The 23,858-nt window shown below is 46.8% G+C and overlaps 1 protein-coding gene across 6 annotated transcripts in view; it reads left to right on the top strand.

Annotated features, from left to right (window-relative positions):
• CLEC16A (C-type lectin domain containing 16A) overlaps positions 1–23,858 on the top strand; it is a 365,691-nt gene that overhangs the window by 71,758 nt on the left and 270,075 nt on the right. For all 6 annotated transcript variants that reach the window (XM_030211400.1, XM_030211398.1, XM_030211399.1 and 3 more), the window contains one exon: positions 1,716–1,769. In XM_030211400.1, coding sequence (XP_030067260.1) covers positions 1,716–1,769 — 54 coding nt within the window. The remainder of the gene's footprint in view (positions 1–1,715; positions 1,770–23,858) is intronic.

Raw genomic sequence — 23,858 nt, 5'->3', positions numbered from 1 at the left:
TAGAGTCTGACTGAATTTCGATTTCAGCACCAACACTGACCTGAAATCTAGGTTCAGGTTTTGGCCGAAAATGCTGAAACCGAAACACTCTCCCAACCCCTTCTCCCCGTGATCACTCTCTGCCCCACACCCCACCACCCAAAGGCCCTTCTTGGACCAACCTTTAAACCTCCTGGTGGTCTAGTGGGTCTTCAGGGCAAGAGCAATCCCCAGTTGTGAGACTGCCACTGGAGGTCCTAGTGACCATCTTGGGACTGGAGCAGCATAAGCAGGAGCAATCTGTAGTTGCTCCTGATCATGCCGTTTCCAATCTCAAAATGGCTGCTGGAACCTCACACAGCAGTCTTAGCAGCCATTTTGGCTGTAGAACCAGTGGGGGCAAGAGTGATTGGGGATTCAGTTTCAATTTCAGCTGAAACAAAACTGCAAATTTCAGTTGCTGGCTGAGTTTTGGTCGGCCTCTAGACTGGATGGACAGTTCCGGTCTTTATCTGCTGACATCTAGTATGAGTGCTCAGTCATGGCACAAGCATGTCAGTCAAGTGTTCTGCCAAATAGAATTGAACAGTAAACTGCATTTCAGATTCAGGAAAGATCTCTGTGCTTCATTTTGGAAACCTATTTTAGTCAGCTTTGATGCACAGTTTCAAATTGAGTTATGGTAGATTTTGAGCCTCATTTTACACAGAATGTTACATTACATCAGACACTTGTATCCCGCACAAGCCTAATGAGTTAGTGCAATTGACAAATTAAGAAAACAAGGCATTCCCAGGATGCCAATGATGTTTTGCCAAAGTGTGTTCAATTCATTGATTCATGACAATTTTTTGAAATAAAGTTTTTAACATAGTAAAGGTCAGCAGATAAAGACCTGCACAGTCTATCCAGTCTTCCCAACAAGGTGACGATTATTATAGAGGATACAGTATATAAATTATATTTCTCCTTAATCCCACCTAGTGCGTTTCTTCCTCCAAAATGAAATCAAATATATTATTACTGTTATTATATTTGTCATTTATTTGACTGACAGTCTGCATGAAAATACAAACACATTGTAACAGTAAAGCGACATTTATTGTCTGGAGAAGTGTGTGTTGTGTGTGAACGGTTATTTAAAAAAAATGGGAATGTATGTACGTAATTTCCCCCACATGCCGAACTTGCGTGAATATAACATGCAAAGTCTATGGGCATATACGTGTCCTATAGAAAATTTACCATGCACAGTTGCTGTTGCCTTTTCTGTGTTCACTTACACTATACAATATATATGCCATGTTCCTTATCATTTGTGACTGGCACACAGGTTGTATCTGTGATTTTTCTTTTGTAAATCCAGGGCTTTTTTTGAGGGGGTATATGGGGGTACCGAGTACCCGCACCTTTTCTATTGTCTGCTAAAATTGACCCATGGACTCCAAGTTTTAATGAAAGAGTTCAGTCTCTACACACCAGTTCTGCCTTGTCATAGATTCTGTGACTGGTTATAGGGGGCCTGGCTATTGTGTAGTGGGTCCCTCAGTGATCACCCCACCCCTGAAGGATGGCTTAGCATTTGAGTACCGGCACCTTTTTTTGCTAGAAAAAATGCACTGTGTAAATCTAATGGAAAAAGTATATGTATGTATTTTTTTTCTATTGACCTTTCTGGATAATAAGAATCCCTTTTAGGTTGTTTCCTAAGGTTTTATTTTTTTGGTCTCTTTTAGACTGTTGATCGTCCTAGAATAAGTCCCCAAGTGTCTCTGTATCTTCTTTCCCAGGTATGTAATAGATTCTTAATTTGTGATGTTAATATCAATATGCTGTTATTGTATTGAATAGAATGGACTATAAGAAAAGAACCAGGCTGAGGATATGCATCTCAAAATGTATAATTATGATCAGTGATCCACTGTTGACTCAGGTGACGATGATCCAAAATTGTGTAAGGTTACTATTACATCTGCTAGATCTGTCTAGCCTTTGGGAAGCAGTATTAGGCTTGCTAAATGATGTTTTTTCTTTTACTCGTCACGCCCTACGTAATATAACTTGCTCTCTTTACAGACTGACTTTTGAATCTAATGATGATATCTCACTTCTATTTACTTGATCTGGGTTTAGGGTAACACCAGTAGGCAAGTAAAGCTTGAATTGTCAGACCTTGTTGTCAGCATTAGAAGGATGGGGTGTCTTGTGAGAAACGTGATGACAAAACCACACAACACAGTGTGAAGCTGTTTTTGTCTGTCTGTTTTCTACATTGAGCTTTCAGTATTGCCTTGATTTTCTTTCAGTTAAAACAATCCTTTATTAAAACAATGGAGGACCCAGTTCTTAGAGAAAACAACAGAGGACCCGACATGAGTTGTGTTTCGGCCTTAAGGCCTGCTTCAGGAGTCCAAAATATCTGTGTGCAATTAATGCAGCAAATTCTTTACAATATTAGAAAGGAACACCTTTATGACGTTGCATATCCAAGGATCCCCACTGGAGAATCCACTAGGTGTAAAATATAGGTATCACCTATGTAGTTCTCTCTCCAGCACACTGCTGGCATTGCAACATCACAAAGGCGTTCCTTTCTTATGCATTGTAAAGATTTAATTGCATTAAAAGCACACAGATATTTTGGACTCCTGAAGCAGGCCATTAGGCCGAAACACAGCCCTTGTCGGGTCCTATGTTTTATTTAAGAACCGAGTCCCTCCATTGTTTTAATCGTTTGATTACACGGCACATTGTTGTTTTTATTCTTATTGCTTCACCTTTTGACGTTTTTTCTCCACTGTCCTGTTTTCCCTGGATTGTTCTGTGGAGTTTTGGATTTCCTTTCCTTTGTTGCTCTTGATTTTTCTTTCCTCATTTTCAGTGGGAAAGAAAAATCGTCATGACGTGTTATTGGTCTCTAATTTTGACTTGGAGATAATGGGATTTTTACTGATCAGTGGCTGATGAATTTGCCCCTCATCTCCTGTCTTACTCTTCAGGAGTCCACGAGCATACAATAGTAGTGTTTAATCTGCAGATGGGTTTGCTTATATCCAAATATGGGAAGGCAATTATTTTACTAAATCTTAAATAGTCTCATCTTGTATTGAAGCTACCCAGGATGCTACCTCCACTGCTGGGGATATTTGGGCTTATAAGCATTGGCTTGCTGGAGAAATGTATGTTTTAAAAATTAGGGTGAAGATAGATTGTGGGTTAAACTGATGAATTTAAAACATAAATTCAAGAAATTGGCTAAAAACAACAAACTTTGCCTGAACCCAAGTAACACTGAGCTTCTATGGATCCCTTACATAAGTGGGGACATACCTGACATCAAAATCTCTTTTGGGAAATATGAACTCCCGCTCAAATCACAAGTCAGGAACCTTGGAATACAGCTCGATTCAACACTTACTCTGATCCCCCAAATCCAAGCAACCTTTAAGAGCAGCTACACGAGGCTTGGATGCTGTTTAAAACTGCTGTCTTGGAAGCCAAGACTAGATATATTTCATTCAAAGGTCAAAGAAAAGGGCAGTCAGCATGGTTAAAAGATGAGGTAAGAGAGGTTATTAAAGCCAAAATGACATCTTTTACAAAAATCGAAAACATCCAGGAGAGGAAATCAGGAAAGAGCTTAAGTACTAGTAAGTTAAATAAGGTTTGGAAAAAAAAAAGATAATTTGAAAAGAATCTTGCTATAGAGGCAAAACATATATAAAAAAAAATAAAAATAAGATCTTTTTCAAATGCATTAGAATCAGAAAACAAGCGAGGGAGTAGGTTGGGCTTTCCGGAAGGACAAGGCCATAATATAAAAAGTAAATGAATGCTTTGGTCTTTACTATATCACTTGGATAATATGATTGACTTGCAGTATATCATATTTTCTCCGAGGACAAGCAGGCTGCTTGTTCTCACTGATGGGTGACGTCCACGGCAGCCCCTCCAATCGGAATCTTCACTAGCAAAGTCCTTTGCTAGCCCTCGCGTGCCCGCGCGCACCGCGCATGCGCGGCCGTCTTCCCGCCCGAAACCGGCTCGAGCCGGCCAGTCTTCTTTCGTCCGCACTCGGTACGGGTGTGTTTTTTGCCGTGTCGAGCCCCGGAGAGTCGACCTCGCGCGTCCTTTGTACAAATCGACGTGTTTTTTCTTCGGAAAAGATTTAAATTCGTTCGGAAAGTGCTCCGCAAACCCCCTTGGGTTTCGTTTGCCCCTTCCCGTATTTCCAGTCTTTGCCCCGATAAGTTTTCTTTCGTCGTCGGGGTAGGCCTCTTTTCGGCCTCGGTTGAGATTTTTTCTCCCTCAAAGTTTTTGGTGCTCAAATTCGTCATTTCGGATTTTGATTTCGCCGGCGTGATTTTTCCGCCCATGACATCGAAGCCTTCCAGCGGCTTCAAGAAGTGCACCCAGTGCGCCCGGGTAATCTCGCTCACTGATAGGCATTCTTCGTGTCTTCAGTGTCTGGGGGCCGAGCACCGTCCTCAGAACTGTAGCCTGTGTTCCCTGTTACAAAGGCGGACTCAGGTAGCGAGATTGGCCCAGTGGAACGTTTTGTTCTCGGGCTCTTCGTCGGCATCAGCACCGGGGTCATCGAGTGCATCGACGTCGTCAGCGTCCAGACCTTCATCCTCGGCCGCCTGTGCATCGAGTGCATCGAGGCATCGGCCCTCTGCATCGGCGCCGAGACATCGGATAGCTGCATCGGCGTCGGTGGTACCGGGACCTCGTCTGCTGATGTCGTCGGACGGTGGTGCATCGTCAGGAGTGCAGGTGAGGGCTGTCCATTCCCCTGCTGGTGGCGGTGAGCCTTCGGGTGGGTCTCCCCCTACCCTGAGGGCTCCTGCGGTACAGCCCCCCCGGGATCGACCTGCTTCGACCTCGGCCCCGAGGAAGCGACGGATGGATTCTACGTCCTCGTCGGTGCCGGGGAGCTCCGGTGACATGCTTCGGAAGAAGTCGAAGAAGCATCGACACCGGTCTCCTCCCCGCGTCGGCACCGAGAGCTCTGGGTCGCCGAGGGAGTCGGCACCCAGCAGGCATCGGCACCGAGAGGACCGCTCACCCTCTGTTCAGGAGGTGTCGATGCGCTCCACTCTGGACAGCCCGGAACAGCCTCCACGCCCGGAACAGGTTCTGACGTCGACGCCTGCATCGGCCTCCATGCCTTTCTCTGCAGCCGCTCTGAACGAGAGCCTCCGGGCCGTTCTCCCAGAGATTCTGGGAGAGCTGTTGCGCCCTACCCCTCCGGTACCGGCGGTGCTTGCGCCTCCGGTACCGTCGAGCGTGGCGCCGGCTGGCCCATTGCCCGGGGTGAGGTCCCCGACGTCGGTACCGCGTGCGGTGCCGACTGCGGCCACCTCCCAGGAGGGCTCCCCGACTACGTCGGCGGAGGGAGCTTCGCCGATGTGGGCGAGGGAGTCTACCTCTCGACGCCCCCATCGTGGACGTGGCTCCACGGAGTCGAGCCGGGCGAGGTTGCAGACACAGGTCCGTGAACTTGTGTCTGACACCGAGGGTGAGGCCTCGTGGGAAGAGGAAGAAGACCCCAGATATTTCTCTGACGAGGAGTCTGAGGGTCTTCCTTCCGATCTCACTCCCTCTCCTGAGAGACAGCTTTCTCCTCCCGAGAGTCTGTGTTTTGCTTCCTTTGTCCGGGAGATGTCTACGGCCATCCCCTTCCCGGTGGTTGTGGAGGACGAGCCCAGGGCTGAAATGTTTGAGCTCCTGGACTATCCTTCTCCACCTAAGGAAGCGTCCACTGTTCCCTTGCACCATGTCCTGAAAAAGACATTGCTTGCGAACTGGACCAAGCCACTAAGTAATCCCCACATCCCCAAGAAGATCGAGTCCCAGTACCGGATCCATGGAGACCCAGAGCTGATGCGCACTCAGTTGCCTCACGACTCTGGAGTTGTGGATCTGGCCCTAAAGAAGGCTAAGAGTTCTAGGGAGCATGCTTCGGCGCCCCCGGGCAAAGACTCTAGAACTTTAGACTCCTTTGGGAGGAAGGCCTACCATTCCTCTATGCTTGTGGCCAAAATCCAGTCTTACCAGCTCTACACGAGCATACACATGCGGAACAATGTGCGGCAGTTGGCGGGCTTGGTTGATGCTCTCCCCCCTGAGCAAGCCAAGCCTTTTCAGGAGGTGGTCAGGCAGCTGAAGGCGTGCAGAAAATTCCTGGCCAGAGGGGTGTATGACACCTTTGATGTTGCATCCAGGGCCGCTGCTCAAGGTGTGGTGATGCGCAGGCTCTCATGGCTGCGTGCCTCCGACCTGGAGAATAGACTCCAGCAGCGGATTGCGGACTCGCCTTGCCGTGCGGACAATATTTTTGGAGAGAAGGTCGAGCAGGTGGTAGAGCATCTCCACCAGCGGGATACCGCATTCGACAAGTTCTCCCGCCGGCAGCCTTCAGCATCTACCTCTACAGGTAGAAGATTTTTGGGGGGAAGGAGGACTGTTCCCTACTCTTCTGGCAAGCGTAGGTACAATCTTCCTTCTCGACAGCCTGCGGCCCAGGCTAAGCCCCAGCGCGCTCGCTCTCGTCAGCAGCGTGCGCCTCAGCAAGGCCCCGCGGCTCCCCAGCAAAAGCAGGGGGCGAGCTTTTGACTGGCTCCAGCAGAGCATAGCCGACATCCAAGTGTCAGTGCCGGGCGACCTGCCGGTCGGGGGGAGGTTGAAAGTTTTTCACCAAAGGTGGCCTCTCATAACCTCCGATCAGTGGGTTCTGCAAATAGTCCGGCAAGGATACACCCTCAATTTGGCCTCAAAACCTCCAAATTGTCCACCGGGAGCTCAGACTTACAGCTTCCAGCACAAGCAGGTACTTGCAGAGGAACTCTCCGCCCTTCTCAGCGCCAATGCGGTCGAGCCCGTGCCATCCGGGCAAGAAGGGCTGGGATTCTATTCCAGGTACTTCCTTGTGGAAAAGAAAACAGGGGGGATGCGTCCCATCCTAGACCTAAGGGCCCTGAACAAATATCTCGTAAAAGAAAAGTTCAGGATGCTTTCCCTGGGCACCCTTCTTCCCATGATTCAGGAAAACGATTGGCTATGCTCTCTGGACTTGAAGGATGCCTACACACACATCCCGATACTGCCAGCTCACAGACAGTATCTGCGATTTCAGCTGGGCACACGTCACTTCCAGTACTGTGTGCTACCCTTTGGGCACGCCTCTGCGCCCAGGGTGTTCACAAAGTGCCTGGCTGTAGTAGCAGCGGCACTTCGCAGGCTGGGGGTGCACGTGTTCCCATATCTCGACGATTGGCTGGTGAAGAACACGTCTGAGGCAGGAGCCCTGCAGTCCATGCAGATGACTATTCGCCTCCTGGAGCTACTGGGGTTTGTGATAAATTACCCAAAGTCCCATCTTCTCCCAGTGCAGAGACTCGAATTCATAGGAGCTCTGCTGGATTCTCGGACGGCTCGTGCCTATCTCCCAGAGACGAGAGCCAACAACTTGTTGTCCCTCGTCTCGCGGGTGCGAGCGTCCCAGCAGATCACAGCTCGGCAGATGTTGAGATTGCTGGGCCACAGGGCCTCCACAGTTCATGTGACTCCCATGGCCCGCCTTCACATGAGATCTGCTCAATGGACCCTAGCTTCCCAGTGGTTTCAAGCTGCTGGGGATCTAGAAGACGTGATCCACCTGTCCACGAGTTTTCTCAAATCCCTGTATTGGTGGACGATTTGGTCCAATCTGACTCTGGGACGTCCTTTCCAAATTCCTCAGCCACAAAAAGTGCTGACCACGGATGCGTCTCTCCTGGGATGGGGAGCTCATGTCGATGGGCTTCACACCCAAGGAAGCTGGTCCCTCCAGGAACGCGGTCTACAGATCAATCTCCTGGAGTTGCGAGCGATCTGGAACGCTCTGAAGGCTTTCAGAGATCGGCTGTCCCACCAAATTATCCAAATTCAGACAGACAACCAGGTTGCCATGTACTATGTCAACAAGCAGGGGGGCACCGGATCTTGCCCCCTGTGTCAGGAAGCCGTCAGCATGTGGCTCTGGGCTCGCCGTCTCGGCATGGTGCTCCAAGCCACATATCTGGCAGGCGTAAACAACAGTCTGGCCGACAGACTGAGCAGGATTATGCAACCTCACGAATGGTCGCTCAACTCCCGAGTGGTGCGCCAGATCTTCCAAGCGTGGGGCACCCCCTTGGTGGATCTCTTCGCATCTCGAGCGAACCACAAAGTCCCTCAGTTCTGTTCCAGGCTTCAGGCCCCCGGCAGACTGGCATCGGATGCCTTCCTCCTGGATTAGGGGGAGGGCCTGCTGTATGCTTATCCTCCCACTCCTCTGGTGGGGAAGACTTTGTTGAAACTCAAGCAAGACCGAGGCACCATGATTCTGATTGCTCCTTTTTGGCCGCGTCAGATCTGGTTCCCTCTTCTTCTGGAGTTATCCTCCGAAGAACCGTGGAGATTGGAGTGTTTTCCGACCCTCATCACGCAGGACGAAGGGGCTCTTCTGCATCCAAGCCTCCGGTCCCTGGCTCTCACGGCCTGGATGTTGAGAGCGTAGACTTTGCCTCTTTGGGTCTGTCAGAGGGTGTCTCCCGCATCTTGCTTGCTTCCAGGAAAGATTCCACTAAGAGGAGTTACTTCTTTCTGTGGAGGAGGTTTGCCGTCTGGTGTGACAGCAAGGCCCTAGCTCCTCGCTCTTGTCCTACACAGACCCTGCTTGAATACCTTCTGCACTTGTCTGAGTCTGGTCTCAACACCAACTCTGTAAGAGTTCATCTTAGCGCAATCAGTGCATACCATTACCTTGTGGAAGGTAAGCCGATCTCGGGACAGCCTTTAGTTGTTCGCTTCATGAGAGGTTTGCTTTTGTCAAAGCCCCCTGTCAAGCCTCCTACAGTGTCATGGGATCTCAATGTCGTTCTCACCCAGCTGATGAAACCTCTTTTTGAGCCACTGAATTCCTGCCATCTGAAGTACTTGACCTGGAAGGTCATTTTCTTGGTGGCAGTTACTTCAGCTCGTAGAGTCAGTGAGCTTCAGGCCCTGGTAGCCCAGGCCCCTTACACCAAATTTCATCATAACAGAGTAGTCCTCCGCACTCACCCTAAGTTCTTGCCAAAGGTCGTGTCGGAGTTCCATCTGAACCAGTCAATTGTCTTGCCAACATTCTTTCCCCGTCCTCATTCCTACCCTGCTGAACGTCAGCTGCACACATTGGACTGCAAGAGAGCATTGGCCTTCTACCTGGAGCGGACACAGCCCCACAGACAGTCCGCCCAATTGTTTGTTTCTTTTGATCCCAATAGGAGGGGAGTGGCTGTAGGGAAACGCACCATATCCAATTGGCTAGCAGATTGCATTTCCTTCACTTACGGCCAGGCGGGGCTGGCTCTTGAGGGTCATGTCACGGCTCATAATGTTAGAGCCATGGCTGCGTCGGTAGCCCACTTGAAGTCAGCCTCCATTGAAGAAATTTGCAAAGCTGCGACGTGGTCATCTGTCCACACATTCACATCTCATTATTGCCTGCAGCAGGATACCCGACGCGACAGTCGGTTCGGGCAGTCAGTTCTTCAGAACCTGTTTGGGCTTTAGGATCCAACTCCACCCCCCGAGGGCCCTGTTTGTTCTGTTCCAGGCTGCACTCTCAGTTAGTTGGTAAATTTTTTTAGGTCAATCTCAGTTATGTCCTCGCCGTTGCGAGGCCCAATTGACCATGGTTGTTGTTTTGAGTGAGCCTGGGGGCTAGGGATACCCCATCAGTGAGAACAAGCAGCCTGCTTGTCCTCGGAGAAAGCGAATGCTACATACCTGTAGAAGGTATTCTCCGAGGACAGCAGGCTGATTGTTCTCACAAACCCGCCCGCCTCCCCTTTGGAGTTGTGTCTTCCCTTGTATTGTCTTGCTACATACTGGACTAGCCGGCTCGAGCTGGTTTCGGGCGGGAAGACGGCCGCGCATGCGCGGTGCGCGCGAGGGCTAGCAAAGGACTTTGCAAGTGAAGATTCCGATTGGAGGGGCTGCCGTGGACGTCACCCATCAGTGAGAACGATCAGCCTGCTGTCCTCGGAGAATACCTTCTACAGGTATGTAGCATTCGCTATGGCTATATCCACAATGGATATGTATGAGAGAGATGTGCATGCAGATCTCTTTCTTTTTTTTAATGTTTGAATATTTTATTGAGCATCATTACAATACAACAATGTAAACTTCTTCATTTTTCTCCCACATTTCCCCCCCTCCCCCCCTCCTCCCCCTCCCAGCTCTATGTCAACTGTCCTTATTGGGTTAATCGCTTAAATCGAGACCACAGTTCAGAAGATGGGCTGTACCTTCCCATTCTTTTGTCCGTTAGTTGCTCCAATTCCCCGACCAGGGAAAGTTTCAGAGTCCAGTCCAGCTCTGAGGGAGCCACCTGTTTCTTCCAGTGCATTGCAATGACACTCTTAGCCGCTGTTAAACAAATCCTCTTTAGGCGCCTCTGCCATTTAGTTCCTCTTCTGTTACCGAAACCCAAAAGACACCAATGCGGCGTACATTGAAACGGCTTATTCGTACTTTCTGAAATTTTTGTCGTTACTGTCTTCCAGAATGTTTGTAAAGTCCGGCACGACCACCAAATATGCAAAAAAGTCCCCTCCTCATCTCCACACCTCCAACACAGTGAGGATGCCGAGGAGAACATAGCATGTAGTCGATGCGGGGTGTAATACCACCGCGACAATATCTTAAAAGCATTTTCTTTTAACAACACACAATTCGAGGCTTTTTTGACTTCTATTACTATAGCCTTCCACTCATTTACTGTAAATTCCCTTTGCAGATCCTGTTCCCATTTTATCATATAAGCACATTTCTCAAAAGATCTACCTCTGATCAATTTGTACAACATAGATATAACTCTTCTCATTTTCCCCAATGATCCCCACAAATTTTCAAGTTCCTCGTATTCTCCCGGGTCCCTTTTCAACCACCCTTGTTGGCTCATATAATGCTTGACTTGTATATAAAAATAAGTATCTCCCGCACCTCCCCCACACTGTTCCCGGATCTCCTCTAAGGGTCTTAACTCCCCATCATCCAGAAGATCCCTAAAACAAATCAACCCCTCCTCTTCCCACCACCCTGCAACCTGGTGGCCCATTCCCACTTGAAAAGCCGGTTCCCAACCTATACCTGCCATTGTGGAAGTTTTCCTCTTTATCCAGAACCTGGTTCTGAAAGAAGCCCACAAGGCCAACAGATGGTTCACAAATGGATTCGTTGTCATTTGGCCATATACCCTCGGTTCTAGTGAAGCCCATATAACCGACTTCAACTTATAACCCTGCACCATCTCTTGGTCTAAACTAGCCACCACCGATGGAGGCTCCTGACTCCATGCCACCACAAACTTTACCTGTGCAGCCCAAAAGTACCATTCCAAATTGGGCACCCCCCTCCCTCCCAGGTCCACCGACTTCCACATCAATTTCCTATGTATTCTCGGAGCTTTACCCCCCCATATAAATTTCATAATCTCCCCCTGAAGCTTATTTATTTCCTTTTTAGGTACCTGCACAGGCAAAGTCTGAAACAGGAACAAAATCCTGGGTAAGATATTCATTCGTACTGTTGCTATTCTCCCCCACCAGGATAGCCACTTACCCTGCCAGCCCGCCATGTCCCTATGTATTTGTTGAAACAACGGGCCATAATTTAGTGAGTATAGCTGATTCAACTCCGAGGGTATCTGAACCCCTAAATATTTGATATTGCCCTTCTTTAGTCGAAATGAGAACCCCTGTAGCATTTCTTCCAGTCGACCCTGTGGGATAGTCACCCCCAGAACTTCAGACTTGTCATAGTTTATCTTAAACCCTGAAATTCTACCAAATTGATTAAGCTCTTTCACCAAGTTTGGTAAAGTCGTCAGGGGACTCGTGACAAAAAACAGAATATCGTCAGCAAATAATGCCAGCTTGTGTTCCCTGCCCGCTACCACCATCCCTTTTATGTCGCCCATCTCCCTTATCCTCTGCGCCAGCGGTTCAATCGATATCGCAAACAACAAGGGAGATAGTGGGCATCCTTGCCTCGTACCTCTCCCTATCTTAAATGCATTAGAATACCCCCCATTTACCTTGATCCTTGCCGAGGGTCCTTCATATAACCTTTGCAACCATCCTATCAACCCCTCTCCCACACCAAGATGCCTCAAAACCTCCCATAAATAGGGCCACTCCACCCTGTCAAAAGCTTTTTCAGCATCTGTGCTTAGCAAGGCCATATGTCGACCCTCCTGTTGAGCCTCCCAAATCATATGCAGTGTACGGCGTATATTATCGGCTACTTGTCTCCCCGCTACAAACCCTGATTGATCTGGGTGGATTAATTTGGGCAATATCCCCCCTAATCTGTTCGCGAGGACCTTAGAGAGAATCTTAACATCCAAATTAATTAAGGAAATTGGTCTATAAGACCCACACGCAGAGGGGTCTTTGCCTGGTTTCAGTATGAGTGATATACCAGCTTCATGCATACTAGAAGGGAGGGAGCTGCCCTGGAAACAAGCATTTCCCACCCTTACCAACAACGGCCCTACCTCCCCAGCAAAGATTTTATAAAACTTTGCAGAGTAGCCATCCACCCCTGGGGCCTTCCCTCCTTTAAGTCCTTTTATGACCTGCCTAATTTCCTCCAAATGAAAGGGGGCCTCTAGCTGTTCACAATCCTCACGAGATAACTTGGGCAACTTAAGAGAGCACAGTTTCTTTCTAATTTCACCTTCCTCCACTCCTATAGTGCTAGTATATAGTGTACTATAAAATTTCAAAAATTGCTCTCTAATCTCTCTGTCCTTGTAAAGGATCTGATCCCCCTGCCCTTTAATTTTGGTAATCAGCGAGTCCCGTTGACGGTGTCTCAAACAGTTAGCCAGCATCCTCCCTGACTTATTACCAAACTCAAAAAACTTATGCTGGAGACGTTTCCTCAGGAACTCCACCCGCTCAACCTGTATTTGATCCAAGGCCACCCTCCATTTACGTACCTCGCGCAACTCCTCTCCCAACCCCCCTTCCTGATGTTTACGCTCCCAGTAGGCCAACCTCTCCCTGGCTTCCAGTTCTTTTGCCTCCCGTTCCCGTTTTTTCCTGGCACCCCACTTAATTAGGTGACCCCGTACCACCGCCTTTAAAGCATCCCAGAGTGTGCCCTCCGATACCTCCCCTATGTCATTCATACTACAGTAATCTTGAATTACCTTGCGTATATCCTCACATATCTGTTTATCGCCCAAGATGCCCTCATTAAGCCTCCAAAATCTCTGTTTATCCTCTTCTCCCAACCCCTTCAAGTCAAGCTCTACCGGGGCATGATCAGAGACTGAGATAGACCCCACATCTGCATCCACAACGTGTTCCCATAAAACCCGGCTACACCAAATCATATCAATACGTGTATATGAGTTCTGCGAGTGAGAAAAGAATGTATATGCCTTCTGGGTCGGATGTTTAAGTCTCCAGACCTCCAGGAGATCCAATCTCGAGGCCAGTGCCCTCAAACTCCGAGTATAAGGCTTGTGTACTGTAATGTGTCCCTTAGAATGATCCATAGATGTATTCCACAAATTAAAATCTCCTCCCATAATCATCCCACCTCTTTGAAATTGAAAAAGTTCCTCCCTTATATGCTCAAAAAACTCTCCCTGACCAGAATTAGGTGCATAGACATTCACAATTGTCACAGATTTCCCATATAAGAGCCCTCTGACCGCTAAACAGCGCCCCAATTCATCTCTATAAATGTCATCAGTTACAAATGGAGTCCCTTTCCGAATATAAATGGCCAAACCGCCCACCTTCCCCCCCTCTTTTGTCAAAGTGTGCAATACATTCACTGTAGGCCCTCTGCTGTAATAAATGTGCCTCTCGGCGTCTAATGTGTGTCTCCTGCAGCAAGACTATATCCCATCTACTCCTCTGTAGCTCCCGATATACCATATTTCTCTTCCTCTGCGAGTTTAACCCATTCACATTCCAAGTTCCCACCCTCAACCCTTTCCCTCCCTGTACCCCCCTCCCGCCCCCCTGTTGCTGAGCGGTACCATTTGCCGCCAACCTAATACTGTAAGGAAATAACCCCTCGCCAGAGCTGACTCCCCCCTCTCCCCCTCTGTTTTTCCCCCCTCCCCCCAAACTCGTATTCCCTCTCCCTCCGCTCCACCTTCTCCAAACTCATTACATTTTAACAGTGTAGAAAACATCCATTCTCTGAACTCATAACAGAAGATAACTATTGCAAACCCTGTCCGGTAACCCTCCCGGGCTACTCAACCACCTATAACTGTGGTGAACTGAAACCAGTAGTGTCTCATACTTTCCATCAGGGTACTCTGTCCATTTCCGGCCTATGTGAGCCCGGTCCTTTGCGAGAGCCCGCCTTTTGCCACGACGATCCTCTCTTCTCGGTTGCTGCCTTCCCTGGTTTCCCTGTATCTCCATCAGATGGCAAATTGTTACAGCCAAGCTCCTTCAGCACTTTCCATGCTTCAACCAGCGAGGTCACCCTCCTCGTGTGGCCCTCTACTGTAAGCTGCAATCCAAACGGGAAGACCCATCTGTACCTGTAATTGGCCTGCTGTAGAAACTTGGTCAGATCTCGAAACTCTCGTCTTCGTTGCAGCGTGCCCAGGGCTAGGTCTTGAAATACTAGCACTGTCTGATTGTCCCAGGGAATTTCACCCATCAATCGTGCCTTACGCCAGACCAGATCTTTAGTCTTATAATCCTTAAAGCATGCCACTATATCCCTGGGCTGTTTATCTCTTCGGGGTCCCAGGCTTCTGTGTACCCTATCAAATTGTATCTCAGTCCCATCTCCAAGCATGTGTTCATCTCCTTCAGATGCCAGGATAAAGGCACAAATTGCTTTCACCACCTTAGTGCAGTCCATATTTTGATCCGTTTCTAGGACCCCTTTGAATCTTAAATTATTTCTTCTGGATCTATTTTCTAAGTCCTCAAGATCCAACTGCATTTTATCTTTCTCTGCACGCAGGGAGCCAATCTCTGTTTTCAATTCCAAGATGTCTCCCTCCACGTGCTCCAGTGCTTCCTCAGCTTGTTCCACCCTGGTGCCAATTTCCCTCACCTCTTTCTGAATGTCCACCACTGCTTCCTTGATTGTTTTCCTCACTGCCGCCATTTCAGCTTTGAGCGCTTTAAACCAGCGCGTTACCTCCTGCTTCGTGAGTTCAGTATCGCTCTCCTGCTGTTCCATCAGCCCCTCCGTATCCGAGCCCGAGTCCGCGTCCGCCATTTTGTCTCGCGCCTTGCGCGGGATGCGGCTCGATGTTGCCGCTCCGTCCCGCTGATCAGCGCTGTATTTAAATTTCTCCAGGCGCTTTCGGGTCGCCATCGATCCCCGGACTCAGGCCGCCTAAATTCGCGATCGCGGTTTCGCTGGGGGAAAATCACTGTTTTCACTGCTGCCCCGACGGAGCTCAAACTTCAAGCAGCCATCTCTGACGGTGACGTCACTTCCTCCGGCGCATGCAGATCTCTTTCATGAATATTCATTGTGGATATCCTGAAAACCTGACTGGCTAAGGTGCCTCCAGGACCAGGTTTGGGAACCACTGTGGCAACTGTTATGGCCCTGGCATGACAGTGTGCGCTAAAACACCTGCTAACTGCGTAGGCTGTTAAGCAGAGATGAACGAGTGAGGACAGCGCATTGTAGTTAGCGCACAGTACTTTACCACATGGTTGGCACTATTGTAGTTAGCTTGGGTGCACTTACCACCTGCTAAATAAAGAACTGTTCTGTGTGGTGACTGCGAGGCAACGTGCAGGATAGGCCTCCATCAGTTACTGCACAGGCTTTGCACTTACTATGTGTTGAGTTTTTTATATTTAGCACATAGTGAGTGCGAAACTTAGTGCACTTTAGGGTAAGGGTAATGCATTTGATATACCATTTTTCTGTGGTACAACCAAAACACCTTCCCAACTGTAAAGGAATTAAATACAAAACCTACTATGCATCCAGTTTCTCCTTGGGTAGTCAACGTTGGAATGCTCTACCTAGATCCATCCGAACAATTACTACTACTACTACTACTACTATTTAGCATTTCTATAGCGCTACAAGGCGTACGCAGCGCTGCACAAACATAGAAGAAAGACAGTCCCTGCTCAAAGAGCTTACAATCTAATAGACAAAAAATAAATAAAGTAAGCAAATCAAATCAATTAATGTGAACGGGAAGGAAGAGAGGAGGGTAGGTGGAGGCGAGTGGTTACAAGTGGTTACGAGTCAAAAGCAATGTTAAAGAGGTGGGCTTTCAGTCTAGATTTAAAGGTGGCCAAGGATGGGGCAAGACGTAGGGGCTCAGGAAAATGTTCAGGAAAATGTTGAAGACACATCTTTTCAAACAAGTTAACCCTAACGACCCAACTTAATCCTATCAGCCCACCTACACTACTCCTGCTCTGACACTGTCTCTGACACCGATTATACCTTTGACCTTCTCCCAATCTCATCATACTCATCCTCCAATCATTTCTTCTCCATCTTTCTATACCAAACCCCTCCCAATCTCCTTTCCTTTTGCCTATCCTATCCTTAAAACCTTATTATTATGTTTAAATCATTTTTATTGGTAACAGACTGCATAATTCGTACAGACAATTCTGTAGGTTTAGTACCAACATTTTAACACTTTAACTCCCCACCCCTTCCCCTCCCTCTCACCCCTTCTCCACCCCATCTTAATGGGAGACATACACAACAATTATCATGCTCTTTCTATTACATGTTCAATAACTGACTTCTAGATTCAGAGGTCAACGTTGTCAGAAACAGGCTCCATCTGTCCATAAAATGTTCAAATTCTGTACGTGGTTGCTCCTTTGTCTGTATCCTTTCCAGTCTCATGAGATTTATCATTTGAGTTCGCCATGTCTGAATCGAGGGTCCTGTGACCTCTAGCCAGTCTATTAGGATAGCTTTCTTTGCCATCATAGTAGCTCTCTTCACGAAGGCTACATATCCCTTAGGCCCAGGCTTACTGAGTTCTGGTTTGCCAAACAATAGTAGAGGGGTACACCTCCATTTAGCCTTCCATAAGCTCTCAATTTGTCTAAGTAGGTTGGTCCAGAAGTGAGTGACTCTCGGACAGCTCCAGAACATATGTCCTAATGTCGCTCCACTCCCTTTACATTTTGGGCAGGCTCCATCTGTAGATAACCCCATGTGGAATGCCCTGCGTGGGGGAACATAAAGTCTCAAGGCAAATCGATATTGGAGCTCCCAGTGTGCAGCCCATGATGACATGTGCCGTAGCGAGAGAACGTGTTCCATGAACACATTAGTTGGTATCTGTATTGGTAGGTCCTTTCCCCAGTCTCTGGCATACTTAGCATAGTCTAATTCAGATTTGGTGTCTTTAATATGTCTATGATGATAGTGCAATGGTACTTTCTGTTGTGAATTCAAGGACAATGCTGAGGCCAGCTCCTCTTGTACGTCCTCTGCAAGGTCTTCCCAAGGCAGGCTTGAGATATAGTGACGTATTTGCCAATAATGAAAATAATCATTAGGACCCAATATTTGTAATCCTTGCAGTGCAGCATGAGGTTGTAGTTTCCCTTCGTCATTGATAATTTGCTGAATATAGGTAACTTTCCGTTCTGTCCATTTTCTAAATATTCCATATATAAGGCCTGGCGGGAATGCTGGGTTGCCACATATGGGAAGCAAAGGTGTCACTTTGTGAGAACAGCGGTGCAGTTTGCATACCCACCGCCACACTTTTTGCGCTGTAGGTAAGATGTGTGAGATCTCTAATGCTGGAGATATGGGGCATTGTAAGCCATGAAGAAGACTACTGAAGTGGTAGGGTCCAAAAAGTTCTAGCTCTATCTTTGTTGCAGTGAAATCTGTCGTACCTCTAAACCAGTCATTTAAATGTCGTATATAGCTTGCCACAGTTAATGATCTGATGTCTAAGAGGCCCAGTCCTCCATATTCCTTTGGGGTACAGACCATAGCAAGGGGCAGTCTCGGTCTCCTCCCCTTCCATAGGAATTTTGTCAAAGCTGAGTTCAGTTTTTGTTCATCTGGTCTTTTTATATATAACGGTAGCATTTGAAATATATAAAGCCAGCAGGGCACTATCATCATATTATACAATGCTACCCGCCCTAAAAGCGATATAGGCAGCTCCTGCCATTGAGCCATTTTCCTTATAGTTCTCAATAGTAAGGGCTGAATATTTAAGTCATAGAGTTTAGACAGGTCCTGAGGGATCTGGACACCTAAATATTTGATCTCCTTCCCTTGCTTTAATTGGGCACCTGTCCCTAGTGTTGTAGTTTCTCCCCGCGGGTACATCTGCATTATGTAAGATTTCTGTAAATTTATTTTAAATCCAGAGAGTTTACCAAAGTCTGAGGTTCTTTGTATCAGCTTTCGTATTGAACTTTCTGGACGAGCGGTCACTATCAGCAGATCATCGGCAAATGCCATCACTTTAACATTCTCTCCTCCCACCTCTACACCCACTATTCCCTGTTCTTTAACCAATGTCCTCAGCAGTGGTTCTAGGGCTAGTAGGAACAATACCGGGGAGAGAGGGCATCCCTGTCTAGTTCCCTTCGAGACCGGGAATTGTGGGATGCGCATTCCATTAACTAGTACAGCTGCTGTTGGGTTTGTATATAACGACTTTATCGCTTGGTAAGCCCACCCGTGTATTCCTATATGCTGGAGCACTTCAAATAAATATTCCCATGTTACGCTATCGAACGCTTTCTCAGCGTCTAAGCTGATTAGCGCAGACTTTATCTGTGCATGTTGGCAGTGCCCCATAGCCAGTAGTAGCCGTCTTACATTCACTACTGAATGCCGATTGCGCACGAATCCCACTTGCTCTGGTCCTATAAGACGAGGAATGTATTGTTGCAATCTGTTAGTTAGCACTTTGGCCAAAATTTTTACGTCCACATTTATTAGTGAGATTGGACGATATGAATCTGCTTTGTTCTCTAGCCTACCTGGTTTGAGAATTAGGGTTATCAGAGCTTCATTTGCATTTGGGGGAAATTTCTGTTTTTCTACCACTTCTTCAAAATAATCATGCAGTGTTCCTATAATCGAAGGTCCTAAAATTTTATAGAATTCACTGGTGTATCCATCGGGGCCTGGGGCTGAATGTGTGGGTAGGCACTTGATGATGTCTTGCAACTCTCTCCCCGATATCGGGTCCCCCAAGGCTCATGCCTCCTCTTTAGTTAGTTGAGGCATGCCTGTATTATGCAAGTATTCTCGCACTTTGGTCAGGTTTGGAGCTTGTCCTTGCTTGTACATCATACTAAAAAAATCCTGAAAAACCTGTGCCACCTGCTCCCTCTTGTATTGAAGCACATCCTCTTTATCTTTTATCGCTGTGATCACCCGGGGTCCTCCCCTTTGTTTAACTAGTCTTGCCAGTAGTGCCCCTGACTTATTACCTAACTTCTGCAGCTTATATTTCCTGAGGACTAATGCCCTAGAGTCTCTCTTGAAGTAGTGAATTTAACGCCACCCGTGCCACCTGCATTTGCTCTTTATGTTGGCTTGTGGGAGCCTGAACGTACCTACGCTTCGTTTTTTGGAGCTTTCTCTCTAAGCACACAATAGCCCTCGTCATTTTGCGCTCACGGTTAGCTGTGTATGCTATGATCTCTCCCCTAATGACAGCTTTCGCCGCCGGCCAAAATATATCTGGGCGATTCTTATATTCCGAATTTAGATCTATGTACTCCGCCCACCGGCTTTGTATATATTCCTGAAAATCTGGATTCTCTGCTAAGTAGGATGGAAAACGCCATCCTGAGGGATTGAATGTGCTATTTGGCATCTGCAGGTCTGCCCATACCATCGCGTGGTCTGAGATTTCTTCCGGCCCAATTTCCACTGCCTCTATTTGTGAAAATATCTTTCTATCTATTAGTATGTAGTCAATCCTAGAGAACGTTCCATGCGCCCTAGAGAGATGTGTGAAATCTCGAGTGTCTGGGTGTATTGTACGCCAAGCATCCACTACATTAAGTTCTTGCATAAATTGATTCAGAGCCCTTTTGCTAGGCCCCCCTCTCTCTGCACGTCTAGGCGCGGAACAGTCCATTAGGGGGTCCGCCACCAAATTGAAATCTCCCATTAGTAATATTGGTAATGATTTGTAAAGTAAGCATGAGCGTACTAGCTGATCATAAAATGCCTTATCGTATTGGTTTGGACCGTATACAGCAACTACTAGGTATTCTTTGTGATGTAGCCAGAGATGAATAATGACAAACCTCCCTAGGGGGTCGCTCTCTACTAGGTGTGACTTGGCTACTAGACCCTTTCTGAGCAGAATAGCTACTCCATGCTTTCTCCCTGCTGCCGACGCTGCATGTACTTCTCCCACCCATCCTTGTTTCAATTTTTGGTGCTCATCTGGGGATAGGCGAGTTTCTTGTAAGCAGACCACATCTGCTTTGTGCCTCTTTAAGGCAGCTAGAATCTTAGTTCTCTTTACTGGTGAGGTGACTCCCCCCACGTTCCAAGTTAGGAACCTTGTTACTGTGCCTCTAGCCATGAACAATACTCAGAAGTTCTATTAAGCTGTCTCTCATGATTTGTGGGGTCTCTAGTGCCCAGCTCACCAGAGCGTCCCTATCTATGTTGCCTTTAAACAGCTTTGAGTCTTTCTCCTCATCAGGAATAGTAACAGCCCTTTTCTGATTATGTAAACAGTATCTATCAAGTTCCCAGACTTCTATTTCTTCAAGTGTATCCCTCCAAATCCATTGCTGTAAATATGTCTGCCTCAACCCTCCCTCTCTTCCCTCCCCTCCCCCCCCTCCCTTCCAAACTCCCTTTTATCTCCCCTATTAACCCTCCACTCTCCATCCTAAACAGCGGTTGGAGAAGTGTAGATCTAAAGATGGCGGCTTCCCCCCCATCCCCTTGCACACTCCACACCTCTGCTCACATTATTCCACTACATAACTTAATGAAAAAATTAACATCATTTCTGGACAGCTTGTGATATCCATTCAACATAGATTTATATTAACTTTCGGTTCAACATTCAAACATTTTGTCAGACTTTACCACACTTTTGCGTGACCTGCATTTCCTTGAGAGTTCTTTCTTTACCGGTCAGTCATTTCGCCCTTGCATCTATAGTAGGGTCATACTTTAGGCCTTGTTGTGCCTCTTGCAGCGTTGTAAAGGTTTTCCATGACCCCTCTATTTGCACCTTTAATAATGCCGGATACAACAGCCTGAAGCGTTGCTTGTTATCTGCCAAGTGTTTGCAGATGGGCCCAAAAGCTCTTCTCTTTTCTTGGACTGCTAGGGAATAATCCTGAAACACCCTTATTGGTGATCCCTCAAATATCAGCTTGTCCCATTTTTGTCGGGCCCCTCGCAAGATTTCCTCTTTGTGGATGAAATTGTGGCATTTGATAATTACTGCTCTTGGCCTGTTGTTCATATTGCTTCGCTTCCCTATGCGATGTGCCCTCTCCAGGCAAAGTGGCCCCGCGCTGTCTGAGAGAGCGAATTCCGATTTTAACCAGCGCTCTAGTTGAAAGGAAAGGGAGCGATCTGGGATCGATTCCGATATGCCAATTAGGCGGAGATTCGACCTTCGGGACCTATTTTCTAAGTCATCTATGTGGTGAGTTAATGAATTGAGTTCGCTTTGTAGGTCTTTTATTACCAGTGTTCTAGCGGCCTCGGCATCTTCAATGTCGGACACTCGTATCTCCAGCTCTCCAGTTCTTCGAGTTGTCTCGTCCAATCTCGTTTCCATCCCAGCTAATTGGGCAGCTAGTTTGTCGAACTGAGGAGCTATTGCAGTCTGCACCACTTCCAGGAGTTGAGACAGTTGAGCGGCATTGAATACTGAGGCGGCCTCCTGTTTTGGGCTCGCCGCCATCTTGCCTTCTCCGTGTCCGCGTTGTTTTTTCTGGTTCTTTCTTTACCGTCCTGCCCGGCATTACCCTGCTTTCACGGACAACAAAGGAGTCCATAGACAACGTGTCCGCTCTGCCCTCGGTATTTGTTTCAGTTGATTTCGGGTGGAATTAGCGTTGGGTGGGGGGGGGGGGGGGTTAGCCCAGGAGAGATCAGAAACACGTCTTCTTCTCTCTCAGTCCATCACGTGATCCCCAAAACCTTATTATTATAATGTTATTACAGTTTGTTATATTCTTCTTACAGAACTTGTATTGTTTTTGTTTGTTTTTTTTACTATGTAAGCCGCATTGAACCTGCTATTTGTGGGAAAGCACGGGGTACAAATGTAATACATAAATAAATAAAACAGTTTTACACATTATAGACAGATACTTTTTCTGTGTCTGTTGGACTAAGGGTTGCTAAATAACTACAAGGGATTGGTGTTGTCTGATTATCTAAAAATTGATTATCATTACTGTATATTTAAAATGCCTTTTACATTTGAAAGAGTAATATAAGCTTTTAGTGAGTGGGCAATACATATTTGGATTGTGTCATTTTTCTCTTTTTGGCTTGTTCTTATATCTTATGTAAGTCTTTTGAAGATATTGAGGGAGTAACTTCCTGTTGGGAACAAAATCAGATTTTTTTTTCATTATTCATGATAATTTATTAACCCTTACATTATTAGACTTTATTGATCCTGACATTACTGGAATGGCTTTCAGCACTTGGAGTTGTTCCCATACAGACATTTGCTTTCAAAAAGTATGTAGAAGGCTTGTAATTGCTGTAGGTGTGTTGCAAGAATGGACACAATTTATTCTTCTTAATAGTGAAACATTTTCAAGGCATAGTAACGACTTCAAATGATTGCAGTGTCTAACAGTGTCATTTGGTAATCATTTTTCTTCCATTGGGGGTTTATTTTGTCTGTTTAAACTTAACAAGCAAGACATTGACAAATGACATTTTAATAGCATCAAATTTTCCATTGCATCTTATTTTCTAAATTTTGATTTTAATTTTGTGGCTGGTTATCCTCTAGTTGTCATAGGTGTTGTTCGGTGATTCCCAAACTGGGTTCTGCAAACGTTTTCAGGGTTTCTTAAGAAATTATAGAATCTGTTTGTATGAATATATTTGTTTACGTATATTGAGGGTTCCTCAGTGTACGAAAAAAATATTTAGGAGTTTCACCATACTAAAAAGTTTGGGAACCACTGGTGTAGGTGATACTGCTGGGTTCCAAATTCCTGACCAGTGGGATTATCCTTCTGGATTTTTCTGTATTCCACTTCCTTTTCAGTTCAGTTTTGTACACATTTCAGACTTAGGTTAGGTTTGTGTTTCTGTAGTAATAACACAACTCTTTTAAATAATATTGGGGTCCTTTTACTAAGGTGCACATAAAAAATGGCCTGCGCTGGTGTAGATGCGTTTATTGAACGCGTGCAGGTCAATTTTTCAGCGCACCTGCAAAAAAGGCCTTTTTTTTTTTCTTGCTGAAAATGGACGTGCGGCAAAATAAAAATTAGTGCGTGTCCATTTTGGGCTTGAGACCTTACCGCCACTCATTGACTTAGCGGTAAGGTATCGCGTGTTAACCAGGCAGTAATGGTCTATGTGCGTAGACCGACAATTACCGCTTGGTTTCTGCCGCGCGCCAGAAAATAAAAGTTATTCCGGGGCCGCATAACTCTTATGTGGGCTTGGCTAAATATCATCTGGGCCTGCATATGTTGGAGCAGCTCTCCTGCCCTAAATTGGCCTCTGATATTCAGTGTCGGTGCCCGGACATGGCCTGGCACTGAATATCGGGGGATAATTTAGCTGGCGACGATAGCGTTTTAAAACAACTCTGACCACCGCCAGCTGAATATTGGGGGGTACGAGTCTGTCAACATATG

This window comes from Microcaecilia unicolor, chromosome 8 (assembly GCF_901765095.1).
Source record: "Microcaecilia unicolor chromosome 8, aMicUni1.1, whole genome shotgun sequence".
Lineage (NCBI taxonomy): Eukaryota > Metazoa > Chordata > Amphibia > Gymnophiona > Siphonopidae > Microcaecilia > Microcaecilia unicolor.
This window is presented reverse-complemented; position numbering and strand designations above follow the sequence as displayed.